The 12,657-nt window shown below is 41.2% G+C and overlaps 1 protein-coding gene across 34 annotated transcripts in view; it reads left to right on the top strand.

The window, feature by feature from the left end:
* Positions 1-12,657, top strand: part of ABLIM1 (actin binding LIM protein 1) — a 191,917-nt gene that overhangs the window by 62,940 nt on the left and 116,320 nt on the right. Inside the window, exons 1-2 of one of the 34 annotated variants that reach the window (XM_085582870.1) lie at positions 11,477-11,824; positions 11,905-12,210. The exons of 30 other annotated variants lie outside the window; for them this stretch is intronic. In XM_085582870.1, the coding sequence (XP_085438996.1) occupies positions 12,195-12,210 (16 nt within the window). In that variant the 5' untranslated portion in view covers positions 11,477-11,824; positions 11,905-12,194. Of the gene's footprint in view, positions 1-525; positions 3,110-4,627; positions 6,254-11,476; positions 11,825-11,893; positions 12,211-12,657 lie in introns of those variants that run through there. 3 more of the 34 variants (XM_085582876.1, XM_085582868.1, XM_085582871.1) reach the window with 3 other exon arrangements.

The following is a 12,657-nucleotide window of genomic DNA, read 5'->3' as shown; positions in this document are numbered from 1 at the left end:
ACACTTTTTCTTCTGTGCAAATTGGTTTTTGCTAGTCAGCTCTGTACCTAATGAACTTCACTTTGCAAGAGAACTGTCCCAAACCCATATACTGTTGCAGGTAGTTACTGCTTCTGAGTAATCAATTATTTTAAAATTAACATTTCAATGAAAGTGATGCTAAAACATGAAGCAAATGTATAATATAGCTGTGAGCTGGGAAAAAAAAAATATCATTCTGCCTTGCCAGCCCCCACAGGGTTTCCCAGTGGTATTCTAGAGAAGAAAATCTACATACAATTTGGCATTTTTATAAATCACTATTTAGAACTGACAGTTATTTGGATGAACAGTGACCAGCTATATAATCAATCCATGCAGGACTCCAGCAAAATTCTTGTCATCATAGCAGGCTGGGAGCTGTCTTCTAACTTGTATGGGGCTTGAATCAGTCTGGAAATCTGCAGTTTTGGAGCTCTTTACTTGTGAGAGCAATCAAAAAGATAGTGGGACAGGTTTAGCATTTGCTGCAATAGATAATGCAAATAACCATGATGGATTTTCTCCTTTCACCCTCCAGCACAGGAGCTGCTGTTCAGTAGGGTGGGAATTGTGGTCCTGCTTCCCAGTGCCATGTATAAATGCTAACTGAAAGGCTGAAAGGTGTCTGGTGCCTCAGCTTTACTCAATTGCAGCAATTGGATTCAGAATCTCACCCACTTAGAATAAAAGCAATAGAATGCCTTTTGAAAACAGCCTGGGGGTAAGTGCTGTATGTGACTTTGAGATTGGGGATTATGGTCCCTCAAGTACTACAAGATTTAGCAGCTTATAAACCCTGCTGAAGGACAGTTTGCTGTCTCTATTTGGAATTGCAAACAGAGATTAGAAATTACACTGTTCAAAGCATTTGGAGACTCAGTAATTATTTTCCTTGCTGATCATAAGTGGAATCATAAACATCAACAAAGGCCCATGTTTTAGGTTTTTGGAAGGTCAAGAATTATCAACAGGTGCAGAGCTATTTAGTATTCAGGAGGTGAGCCTTTGGAGTCTTATCCATTTAACCCATGACTTGCTTTTACTTAGCTCTTGCATCCTGAAATTCCATCCCCTTCATAATAGGAATGTGGGAGGTTAAACTTGCCTTACAAAGTTAAATGGTGGCATCATACTGGCAGTTAAGAGCACTCTAAAAGCAGAAAAAAACGTGAAAGAAAGGAGTTCAAAAGTGGCATTGAATCCCTGAAAGGACCTCCATTCTGCATTTCTCTTGAGTTCATTTGGCCAAGGAATTATGATCCACTTTCCCTTCTGTGTTCAGGGGAGGTCTAAGGATGCTTCCTGTGTGAGAGATCACCAGTCATGGTTTGCTCCAACAAAATCTGTCTTACCCTGGCTCAGCACATGGCTTCAATGCTCTCAGGCCAGACCCTGATACAAAGGAGTCTCTGAAAATACCCAATTTTGAGGATTAGCAAAAAACGTTGGTTGTGAAAAGGCAGTGGAATTTTGAAGATAAAATGGTCTTGGAACTGTGTGATGTTGCTTGTCATATAAAATACTGTCACCTGTCACTTGTACCAATGGCACCTTGTGCAACCTTGCAAAGTGCTGTGACAGTGCACACCTGGGAAAGGAGATACACACCACATTACCTAACCAACCTCTTGTATGAGGTTAGTACCTCTTTATATAACCATATTTATTTAAAGCATCACTTGTGAGAATGGCTGCTTCTCTTGCATCAGCTGGATGTAAAGGAAGACAGGAGCAGTCTAAGAGGATGAGAAAGGCGTGGGGGGAAATGTAGGGAGCATGAAAAGAGTCTAGTGATGAGACAGGAAGTAATTGGACTGATGGAGGAAAATTTATGAAGCACCAAGATCCCATTTAGTCTTCACTGTGTAAAAGAACTGGCTGGGTGGCTGAGGCAAACCAGTGGTGGAGAATGGACTCAAATCCAGTTGGTCACCAGTGGTGTTGCCAAGGGCTCAGTACTGGGCCCAGTCCTTTTTAATAACTTTACTGATGCTCTGGATGAGAGGAGCAAGTGCACCCTCAATCAGTTCACTGACAGCACCAAGCTGGGTGGGAGTGTTGATCTGCTGCAGGGCAGGAAGGCTCTGCAGAGGGGTCTGGACAGGCTGGATCCATGGGCCATTGGTATGGAGTTCAACAGAAATGCTTCAAAGCTGTGAGCCAGGGAAGGTTTAGATTGGACATTAGGAAGAATTTCTTTATTAGAGCATGGTCAGACACTGCTCTTCCTAGGGAGGCTGTCGATCCCCAAAGCCTGTCAGTGTTAGAGACATGGACAGCCATTAATATCTTAGCCAGCCCTGAGTTGGCCAGGCAGCTGAATTAGATCATTAATTGTAGGTTCCTTCCAACTGAAATAGTCTATTCACTTTTATTCTGTGAGAAATGGAGTGCTGGGGAAAAGAAGGTCTGATTTTTCTGTGTGTACGTTTACAGAGAGGAGTCCAGGAGATCAACATGGTGATGTGAGGGAAGATACAAAGGCAGAGCGTTCTTGAGAGGAATGGGCTTTGCAGATTTGAAATGAAAGGCCCAGTTGGGAAACTCAAGCTGCAGGATAAGACTGTTCTGCATCTGAGTTCCCACACATCAGCTTCTTCACATTACTAAGGTTTTCTTGCTGTGCTGTGGCAAGAAAGGTAGAGCCCCCAGTTAGGGAAACAAACTCTTTATATCCCATTGCCATTTTCCATTCTTAGTACCAAGGAGTGCCCAAGATCACCCTGAAGGCTGCAGTTTGTATTACACAAAGCCCTGCTGTTACTTGGAAAGAAAGAAGGAAAAAAAAAACAAACCAAAAAAAAAACCAAACCAGAATTCCTGTTTTTTAATCTTGGGTCTTACCTGCTACTTGTGCTCCTAGTAGATCCCTACAGAACGGATCCTCGATGTGACCTATGGCTGTAGGATTTTGTAGGATTTTCATGGTGCTGTATGAACTTTTCCTGTGTCCAGTCTCAAATTCTAAGCAATCTCAGAAGTGGGAAGCAGTGATACGGGAGAGGAAAATCCAGGTTCTGATGGCATTGGGTGCTATTCCTTAGATGCTGAGAGGTGCTGATCAGACTGCTCCTGTCCTTCAGATAAGGTAAATCTTTTGATAGCATTTCAAATTTATTCCTTTAAGTGAGAAATCTCTCCTGGCCTCTGTCCCTATATATATATATTAATGATTGAATAGGGAGAATGCTCTTAAAATTTGTGGTAATCCAAGTTCAGAAACGTTATTTCATTCTTCTGCAGGACAGTGTCATAATTCAGAATAGTCCTGATAAATCAGCTATATGGTTTGAAATTATGCAGTTGAATTTCATTGTCTAGAAGTGTCAAGTGTGCACTTGCACAGATAAGAAGTGAACTAGTATACACTGATCCTGAAAAGCACATGGAGAGTAATTATACTTAACATAATATAGATTAACTATAATATACAGTTAATATAAGTGTAATGTATGGTAAATACAGATTGACTGTATAAGACTGCTGCCATTATTTTTCTGGGATGTGTTAGCAGGAAATACATTCAGCAGTTGGATAATTTTTCTCTGTTCCTGTTACTGAGGAGGACTCTGCTGGATACTGTCTCTAGGTTTGGACATTGTATTTTTGAAAGATACTGATAAATTGTGGGGGAAAAAAGATTTATGAGAAAAGATTAATGGAATTAGGTTTGCTCAATCTAGAAGAGTGGTGATAATTGAGGGATTTAGACAATCTTCAGCTGAGTAAGGGATTCTCAAATGGAAGTGTGTTCTGCATTGTCCTGAGAAGCACAGAGAAGTATCCTTGTGAAAAATACTGAGTAGTGGTTTTGTGTTGAGTAAGAAATATAGCTGAAACTCCATCTGTGTTAGCTCTTAGTAATCTTTAGTTCTCGAAGTACGAAGAGTTAGTGTGATTTTTTTGGTTTTTCATAAAGTGTGAAATGAAGAAGTAATTGGCCATTTTCAGTATCTCTACTGCAGTTTAGTCACTGACATATTTTTTCTTAAAATATTAGAACAGTTAATGGCTTTGTAGCTCTTGGCTTCCTGTTTCAGAATTCTGGCAAGTGGTTGTCAATGTTAGGATCAATCTAAGCTAATTGGTTTAGTAGTAAATCAGTGGTTTAGCATTAATCTGCATTAAGGTAGCATCATTTAGAGCAACTGAATTCCACTGTAGGGTTCACTGCTCCTTCTCCTAAATTCTTTGTTTTCTGTAATCCAATAAACAACAGCAAAATTGTAGTTCTTACTGTTAGTAGATGGAATATGATCTAAATCAGCTGTAAATTCAAAGAAACATGGAAAATACTGTGGTTTCCTCTATGGTTGTAAATGGGCAATAGCAGCAGTGTGAGGATTGCTCAGTGAGATTGCAGCACAGCTCTCCCCTGCTCTGTAACTCCAAGATGCCAATGGATGCTCTGGCTGGAAAGGGCACATTTTGGCTATCCAGCGTTGTTTACAGGGAGCCTTGCTTTTGTTCTGTATCTGATGGAGACTTCCTCTCTTGTGTCCATCATCTGCAGTTGCATAACCTTGGTATTTTAATCAAACAGCCTGGAGGGAGATGCCATCCCCTCCCTGGGCAGGGTTGCAGGGGTGGCTCCCCTGCAGAACTGCAAGGGCAGGAGAGTGGGGTGCCCTCCTCCTGTGGCTGGGGTGCTCAGAGCCAGCACAGCCTCCAGCAGGCAGGCTGGGTTCAGGAAAATCTGAAATGGAAGCTGCTCCCAAGCTGAGGCTTTCCAACTGGTTAAAACACTGGGGGCACTGGGGTGGGAAAGAAGAGAGGTAGAAATTGCTGTTTCTTCTCATCTGAAAGCTGTTCCTTGGGCTTGCTCTGCTTCTCCAAAAGATGAAATTGTGGGGAAAATTCTGAGCAGAGAGAAGGGCAGAGAAAATGGCTGTTCTCACTCACTGCAGCTTTGACTGTGCAGCATGGGGGGAGTGGAACAGGACTGAGAGAGGGGATTGGCATTCCAACCTCTCTTGCTTCATCCACTCCCATACGTCCCTCATGCACGGGTAAGGACAAGCTGAATATTAATGGCTGTTGGCTTCTTCTCCCTTATGCCTGTGAGGTTGGGCTGTCACTAGGTAGACTTTTGTGTACAGGGACCTTAGAAGTGGCTCTTAGCTTGAGATACTTGGTAAATCTCTGTGGTGAAATAGTTAACAGGAGGAGAAAGGAGGAAAGGGAACCAGGAAAGTTCTTCACCCAGGTCATGCAGACATAGGGCAGCTGAGAGAGAAAGAAAATAATATTAGAATAGGTGATTGTGATTACAATTTTTGTGTTACCCTGCTTTTGATATCCTGTTTTTAGTTACTTTCCTTTGAAGAGCGAATCTTAATGGTGAGATGCAGAAATGTGGTACCAGGGGATGCTCATCACTAGTTGGTTACCATGTGAATTACATGGTGCAGCTGTGTGTGCAGTTTTCCATGTAAAATGTAGCAACATTAAACTGTAAAATGCAAAAAACACAAACCAAATTAGCTTATCTGTATACATCAGCACTTGGAAGATGTACCATATCGTTTATTTTTTAAGTTGCAAGCTCTTCTTTAAGAAGAAGGATTTAAAATGTGTGACTCTTTCTTATAGGCCAGCAGCAAAACAGCTTTTATAGCTTTTATAGTTACCTTTTAGAAATTCCACTTGGTGCAGAAGTTGGAATCATTATGCCTACTCTCAATTTGTTGTATGTCTGCTTAATACTTTTATGATGATCCTATTATTGAAATGGCAGCAAATAATTTAAGAGAAAGGTTCAAATATGTAAAATTTTTCATGCTGAAACAAGTGACCTCCCTGGCTAGCAGATAAAATCACAACCACAAATAGAAAAATTCCAAAGCTGTAGTAAGGTGATAAAAATTTATTTGCTGTAAAATTTTGTTTGAATGTATTAATATTACACTACTTAGCCAAATTGTATAAAGCATCTTTTAAACTTTCTTTGAGGTCCTCTGTGGTTCATTTGAGAGGACACTGGACTGGCAAATACTTGTTGGGAGAGATACGTTTGCAGGGCAGACTTAGGTGCCTCTTTCGAGAGTTCTATTTATAGTTTAGTGTGAAATCAGAAGAGGAGGAATACTTGGCACAGTGACAATTAAATAGTCCAGCTTGATCTAAGGGTGGTTTGAGTGCAGTGCCCACATGGTGGGTTGCCTCATCCCCAGGCTCCATGGACTTGTGGAATGCTTTGCTGGATGTTGCATGGTTGAGGCACACCCTAAATGTTAGTAGTGCTTGGTGGAGAGGCTGTCACATCTCTCAGCACTGCAAAACAAAGAACTTGTTGCTTTACTCTGCAAATTAACAGATTGGCAGGAAGCTGCTTCAATCTGGTGTTGCATGGACCTCTCAGGGAGAAGCTCTTTAGGCCAGAGAGTCTTTACAGCATTCCTGCTGATTTCACTGAGCCAAAAACTCCCAAGACAGTCAGTGGGGCTTATTCTGCACAGTTAATCCAATTCTGAAGTGGATTTTCAATATCAAATCTCCTTAACCTTAGGCATGCACAGTAAAGGATGACACTTGCATGTGTGCTTTCCTGGTGGGGATTCCTGCCTTCGTGCAATTTTCAGCATTTACTGTGGTGACTGTCAGTGAAGGTTATTATGTTTTTATCAGCAACAGTATTGGTTGTGTTAATGAATTATCTCAATAAATTCAGTTTATAACAGCCGAATAGTGATGATTTTATATGGTAGTTTAAAAAAAAACTACAAAGCACTGTCTGTACTCATATTACTGTACCACATCTCAATTTAGTGCCGTCTGTGTGTGCATACTGTGAAGGTCACACAGGTGTGAAGAAAGCATGATCTCCTTTCTAAGGATTAGCAATAGCATAAGCTGTTTGGGAGCCAGTTGTTACATCAATAACATAAATGTATGTCCAGAAATAAATGTTTGTACGTATCTGCAGCCAGAAGATTTACCCATTAGTGAGCTTGTAAATTTTTGGAGTATATTATATTATAAATACTGGCAAAGAAGTATAATGTAACCATCTTTTCTCATCTGTTTCTAAAGATAATCTGATGGTTTCAGGTGCTTTTTTACATAAGAGTGTGTTAAGCTTCTTAATATTTAGAACAAAGCGAAGTGAACTTATTTCTTGTTATTTCTGTTTTGCAACAGATTCGACTTCAGTCTATTTTGCAGACTATTACTGTTCTACTGAGTAATAGTGTACTAAGAAAGTCCTGCTTTCAAGAATCTCAGAAAATCAGATTTTGCTTTAAGAGATCCGGATATCTTAATAAACCTCACAAATGTTTTATTCCCAAGGAGTCTGATTTGAAAGACTATGTAATTAAAATAAATTATTCTATTTTTAAAATATGCACTAAAGCCCCAAATCCTGGCAGACCAGAATATTACATTATGCATTTTACTGAATCAACTGATTGATGTATTTGCTAAATTTTCAATTTGTGTACTCTGAAAGAAAGATGGCATGTGGTTTCAAACAGCAGTATTACAGACTGATAGTGCTGAAGGTGGCATGACACAGGTACAGGACAAAGCCCAGCACAGCAGAAAGGACATGGTTAGAATTCAGGTCCTCAGACACTATTTGCTTTAAGATCAATGTTATCAATAGTGATCCCAAGGTGTAGGGTAGCAGGACCACAGTATGTGCTGAGAAGGAACCGAATTTCTCTCTGGTGGGTCTGTGTGTTCCTCTGGAATGTTTAAAACTCGTCATTGGGCAACCCAGAGGGTCTGTGGTGGGGAGGTCAGTCTGTGGGGCCTTGACAGCTCCTTAATTCCCGCTGGTTCCCACAGGACAGGGTGGTGAGGAGGTGGGAAGAAGGCTTGGCAGCCTCAGACATTGCACCAGCTGCAGGATGAAGTTGTTAAAGAGCAAAAACTGTGCTGGGTTGGAAAAGGCTCAAGGATGGCTCTCAGAATAACAATGTCTGCAGGCTTGGAAGACTTGGGGTACACCTGGTGTGGGATTGGTTCTGTCAGGTACAGCCTGAATTCTGCTCACTGTGTTCTGGTGAACTGAAAACTCCACCAGCACCATCAGCTTTCCCACTCAGCTGCCTGCCTGGCTCTTCGCTGCAGTCCTGCAGGAGCTCTGCTGCTGGAGCTGGTTCCAGAAGATGGAAGATGGGCCAGCTGGCTGAGAGACATCAGGTGCTGAAGGAGGGCAAGGTCAGGAGAAACAGAAGCCAGGAAACACTTCATATTTAGCTTTTGAGAATCCTGAAACTGGGAAGTGTAGGCTTGCCCATTAGGGCACCAGAACCCTGGTGCCATGCTGGGTCACAGGGCTTTTGGAAGAAATCCTAAATTGACATTTGTTTTTGTCTGAGCAGGCACAGGTACATCAGGATAACAATTAGAGCAGGTCACAAGAGAGTGGCATTTCCAGAAGAGAGCATTTTGCAAAATGCTGTAATTGAGATTTCACAGAGGTGATGGCTCTCAATTGACCTAGGCTGGACAGTGCTTAAGGTGTGGAAGCCTGGGGCAGCCTTTCTTGTCAAAACTTTGTTCCAGGCTTTTTGCTGGAAGCAAGACACTAAACAGATTATATTTTCCTGGATTATTATTTAGTGGAACAATTCCCTCCTTTCTTTTTCTATTTTATACCTGCCTTTTCCCCTTGTTTCTTTATGAATAAGAGAGATCAGTTCTGTTTTGAGGAAATTATACAAAAACTGTATGCTGATACTTCTAAGCCATGATCTCATCTGTGAAGAATGAGTGCGAGATAAAAATATGAACACCAGCTTTTAAAATGAGAATAACAAACCTTAAATCACAGCTAAACTTCTTAGTATCTTACTCATACTTTTTCAATATTATCAAGGTACAAGAAATATCAAAACGAATTGGTTTAACTCTTTCCCCTTGTGGAGTAATCTCAGTATTGGTCTCACGCCTCTTCCTGAAGGCACAAGATATTTTTCACCAGAAAATAACAGCAACATGAGCATGTTGTTTAGCTGTAGTGTACTCCTTGTGACTCTTCCACCCACACTGTGCTCAAGGAAGACTTTATTTAGTTTGCACAGTGCAAAAGGTATTTAAAGAAAACAGTTCTTTTGCTTCCTTGTAAAATAGGTTCTCCTAAACAACAATAAGTGTTACAGAATTGTTTCTAGAATGCTGCCTATTCCTTCTTCATCTCTAGTTTAGGATATCTGAGTTGATCCTGAGTTGTACAGCAGGGTAAAAATTTTAGCCTTGACTTTGAACAATGAGATTAAAACCAAAAAACATCCCGGTGTAAAGAGATTTTATTTACAATACTAACCTCTGCACATATATCTTTATGCTGGGGTAGATTACATTTTACTCCTAAATCTCCACCATAATTTACTGCAGTCTGTACTTTTAAATTACATTTTATGTGCATGCTGTAGTCTGCCACTGCAGCTCTCGTGGCTGAATGATGTGAGATACAGCAGTGCTAACCTCTAGCACATGTGAAAAATGGAGGAATGTACTCAGAGAACAGAAAATCCACATACCAACAAGCAGCTTCTCTGTCAGCAGCTTGCTGGAACAACAAAAAAAAAAATTGAATGATTATTCCTGCAAGCCTTTTGAGGGTGTCTGAAGATCCCAGGAAGGGGTTAACAGCATCCATGCGTGTGTGTCCATAGGCTGTGCTCTGCACATCAAATCAAATATTTATGAATGAAGGTCAGATGTGCCCCTTTCAGGAGGCTGTCCCTTAACTGTTTACAAAATACAGCCTGAAAAAGAGCACGGCCAGGTTGAGTTACAGCCTGACATCTCGGATGTGTCAGCAATGTGACACAATGGCTTATGGCTCCGTGTTGGTGGGGTTCAGCCCAGCTCCCCACTTGAGCCTCAAATGCTATTAATAGTAGCACACTGAGTCACAGAAGCAGGAATGTCAGACTGCCTGTGCTGTGCTGCTCTTGCACGTTGGACTGCTAACAATAGAAAGCCAGCCTGGATTTGTTAGAATAGAATAACTATTTTTTTCCATGCATGTGCCTGTATCTCTGGCGCTCTCTCTCTCTCTCTCTCTCTCTCTCTCTCTCTCTCTCTCTCTCTCTCTCAATCACTCAGAGATTTATTTATTAAAGAATGTCACTGAATAAGAAATACCTTCTGGGTGAGGCAGACTGGCTTGTTTAATTCATTTCCGTTGTTCTGGGTGGCATTTATACAAAACATCTAGAATTTATTTGCTGCAAATATTTTTAACGCTGTGTGCGTGGTCTGATTTTTTTCCAGCAGGTATCAGCCATCTGCTGCTCTGTCTGACTGATGCCTCCAGCTTGTTTCTTTGCATTAATATCTCTCTCCCTACGTAGAGTAGCAAGGAGAAGGAATTCCCTTGTGGAGGTGTGAGCAGTGTAAATGTAGGATGCAGTATGAATGTAATTTCACTTCTATCATGTAACATAAAGCACATTTTGCACTGAGCTGTGGTCAAGTTGAAGCTTTTGCTCCATGAATCTGCACATAATTTAGCCCAGAATATCTTATATTTGACCCAGTTCTCTGCTGCAGTGATCACCTCTGTCTTTGACAAGTCAGTTCATTTCCATTTGCTATTTTCTCTGCCTTTAAATCACAAATATAAAATTTACTCTCTAGGCAAAGGCATAAATGACATATGTTTATTTTGGGGAAGTCACAGATAGCTAGCTAAAATGAGGAGCTAAGTAATAGTAGTAGTAATAGAGGCTCTCAAAAATCTTGATGCTGACAGTATATATGTATTTAAAAAATACAAGTGGCTTTTTAAGGATATTCAAGATTTTGATTAGTGATATTTTGAAACTTTTCTTTGTAACTGTGAATAAAAGTTTGCTTGTAAAAGAAAAGCTTTGTTTCCCCTGACTCTGACCTGCGTCTTGTAATAGGAAGCAGAACCTTGGTATATGATGATGAGACTTGACAATATTCTAAATGGTTGTTTTGTTTGTTTTTCAGTTTACTGCCCAGTCCTTTCTCAGTTGAGTTTAGTGCCTAGAAAACCAAAAATTTGCTGGTCTGTTTGAGGCCCAGATTCTACACTGGTGCTTTTTCTTGTTGGGGATGTCTTGGGGAGTGAAATTTCCATCTCAGTGATGCTATTTCAATACTCTTTCCATCTCAGTGATGCTATTTCAATATTCTTCTGTCTTCTCAGTTCCATGAGTACCTGTGGCTATCATCTGCAAAGGAATAACTTAGGAAGAGCAATTATTTCCAATTATTTGGTATTCCAGAATCCAGCACTTACTTTGACCCACAGCAAACATTTGCATAGCACTGCCTGGCTTCAGAACCCAGGTGCTCGCTGGGCAGTGACAATTCTCAGTTTTATTATTTTTATTGTTGTTTGCAGTAGAGGGTAGGTATTTGCATCGTGCACAGGCTGTATGTTACTGTTCTACAGTCAGTAGGCATTGAGAGACCATTTATTAGCATGTTTTGTGGTCTAATAATTGCTGTAAAGCTAAATCCAGGAGTGGATAAACTGCTCACCACGGCAAAGCCACTGTGCTGCAGCCTTCCTCAGCACTTGCCTGTGCTCATCTTTGTTTCCCCTTTTGATCCGGGCTGAGTGTGAGTAAATAAAGTAATAGAAAGCTCATAAAGACCACTTCAGCTTGGTGTTGTGTGCACTGGAGCACTGCCCTGCTCTCCCTCCCGTGTCCCTGGCAGCGAATGCAGCGGGGCTGTGCAGGGCAGGGAGTGGGTGCAAGGTGCTGGGAAGGGCTGCTGGAATCCAGCCTTTGCTGCCATTCCAGCTGGAGCTGGGGACCCAGCACAGGGGGCAGGAGCCAGGATGAGCTGGAGGCAGGATGAGCTGGAGGCAGGATGAGCTGGAGCCAGGATGAGCTGGAGGCAGGATGAGCTGGAGGCAGGATGAGCTGGAGCCAGGATGAGCTGGAGGCAGGATGAGCTGCCTTTAGCCACAGCAACGCACCACGGAGGATAGGAGAGACAAGGAAGGAGACAGTGATGAGCAATCAGACCTGATCAGACCTTGTAGGAAACCTGACCAGGGGAGATTATTATCTGGAATAAGCTGCCTGTTTTCTTTATTCTCTTTTATTTTTATTAATTTTTTTTTTTTTTTAATTTTTAAATCCGCCTCCACCAAACACTGCTGAAAAAGAGACTGTGTTTAAATTACCTCAGCTAATTCTTGCTGCTTCCACTACGAAGAAAAATTGTTTGCCATGGTGAAAGAAAAAGGTAATTATGTTTATTGATAGACTGGAGCCGAAACCTAATGTGTCAACCAGTCACCTGAGGTTTAAAACCTCACATTTAAGATGAGCATGCTGTGATTGGCAGTTGTTGTTTTCCTTTCTATAAAAATGATGTGTGAAGCCCTGCAGTGGGTTGCATTGATTATCATTGTACCTGCTTTAATAAGGGTAGAATCTGGAACACATCTAATTTAGTGTGTCTGCACAGCAGGGTCCCTTCTGTGTGTACATGTTTGTTTGGGGTTTTTTTCCTGTGATTTAACTCGAGTTGACAGTTTTTTACCTGTATTTGCTACAGTTCAAGTAGCTTTGACCACTGCAGCAGCTAGTCTAAAATTTTAAAGATAAACATTGATATATTCAAATCTGGACTTGAGAGGGTATATTTTAAATTTTAATGGATAAACAGATTATATGGGATTTTGCAAAA

The sequence above is a fragment of the Lonchura striata genome, chromosome 6 (genome assembly GCF_050655825.1).
Source record: "Lonchura striata isolate lonStrDom1 chromosome 6, ASM5065582v1, whole genome shotgun sequence".
In the NCBI taxonomy this organism is placed as follows: domain Eukaryota; kingdom Metazoa; phylum Chordata; class Aves; order Passeriformes; family Estrildidae; genus Lonchura; species Lonchura striata.
The sequence above is the reverse complement of the archived record's forward strand: the minus strand, read 5'-3'. Positions and strand labels throughout refer to the sequence as shown.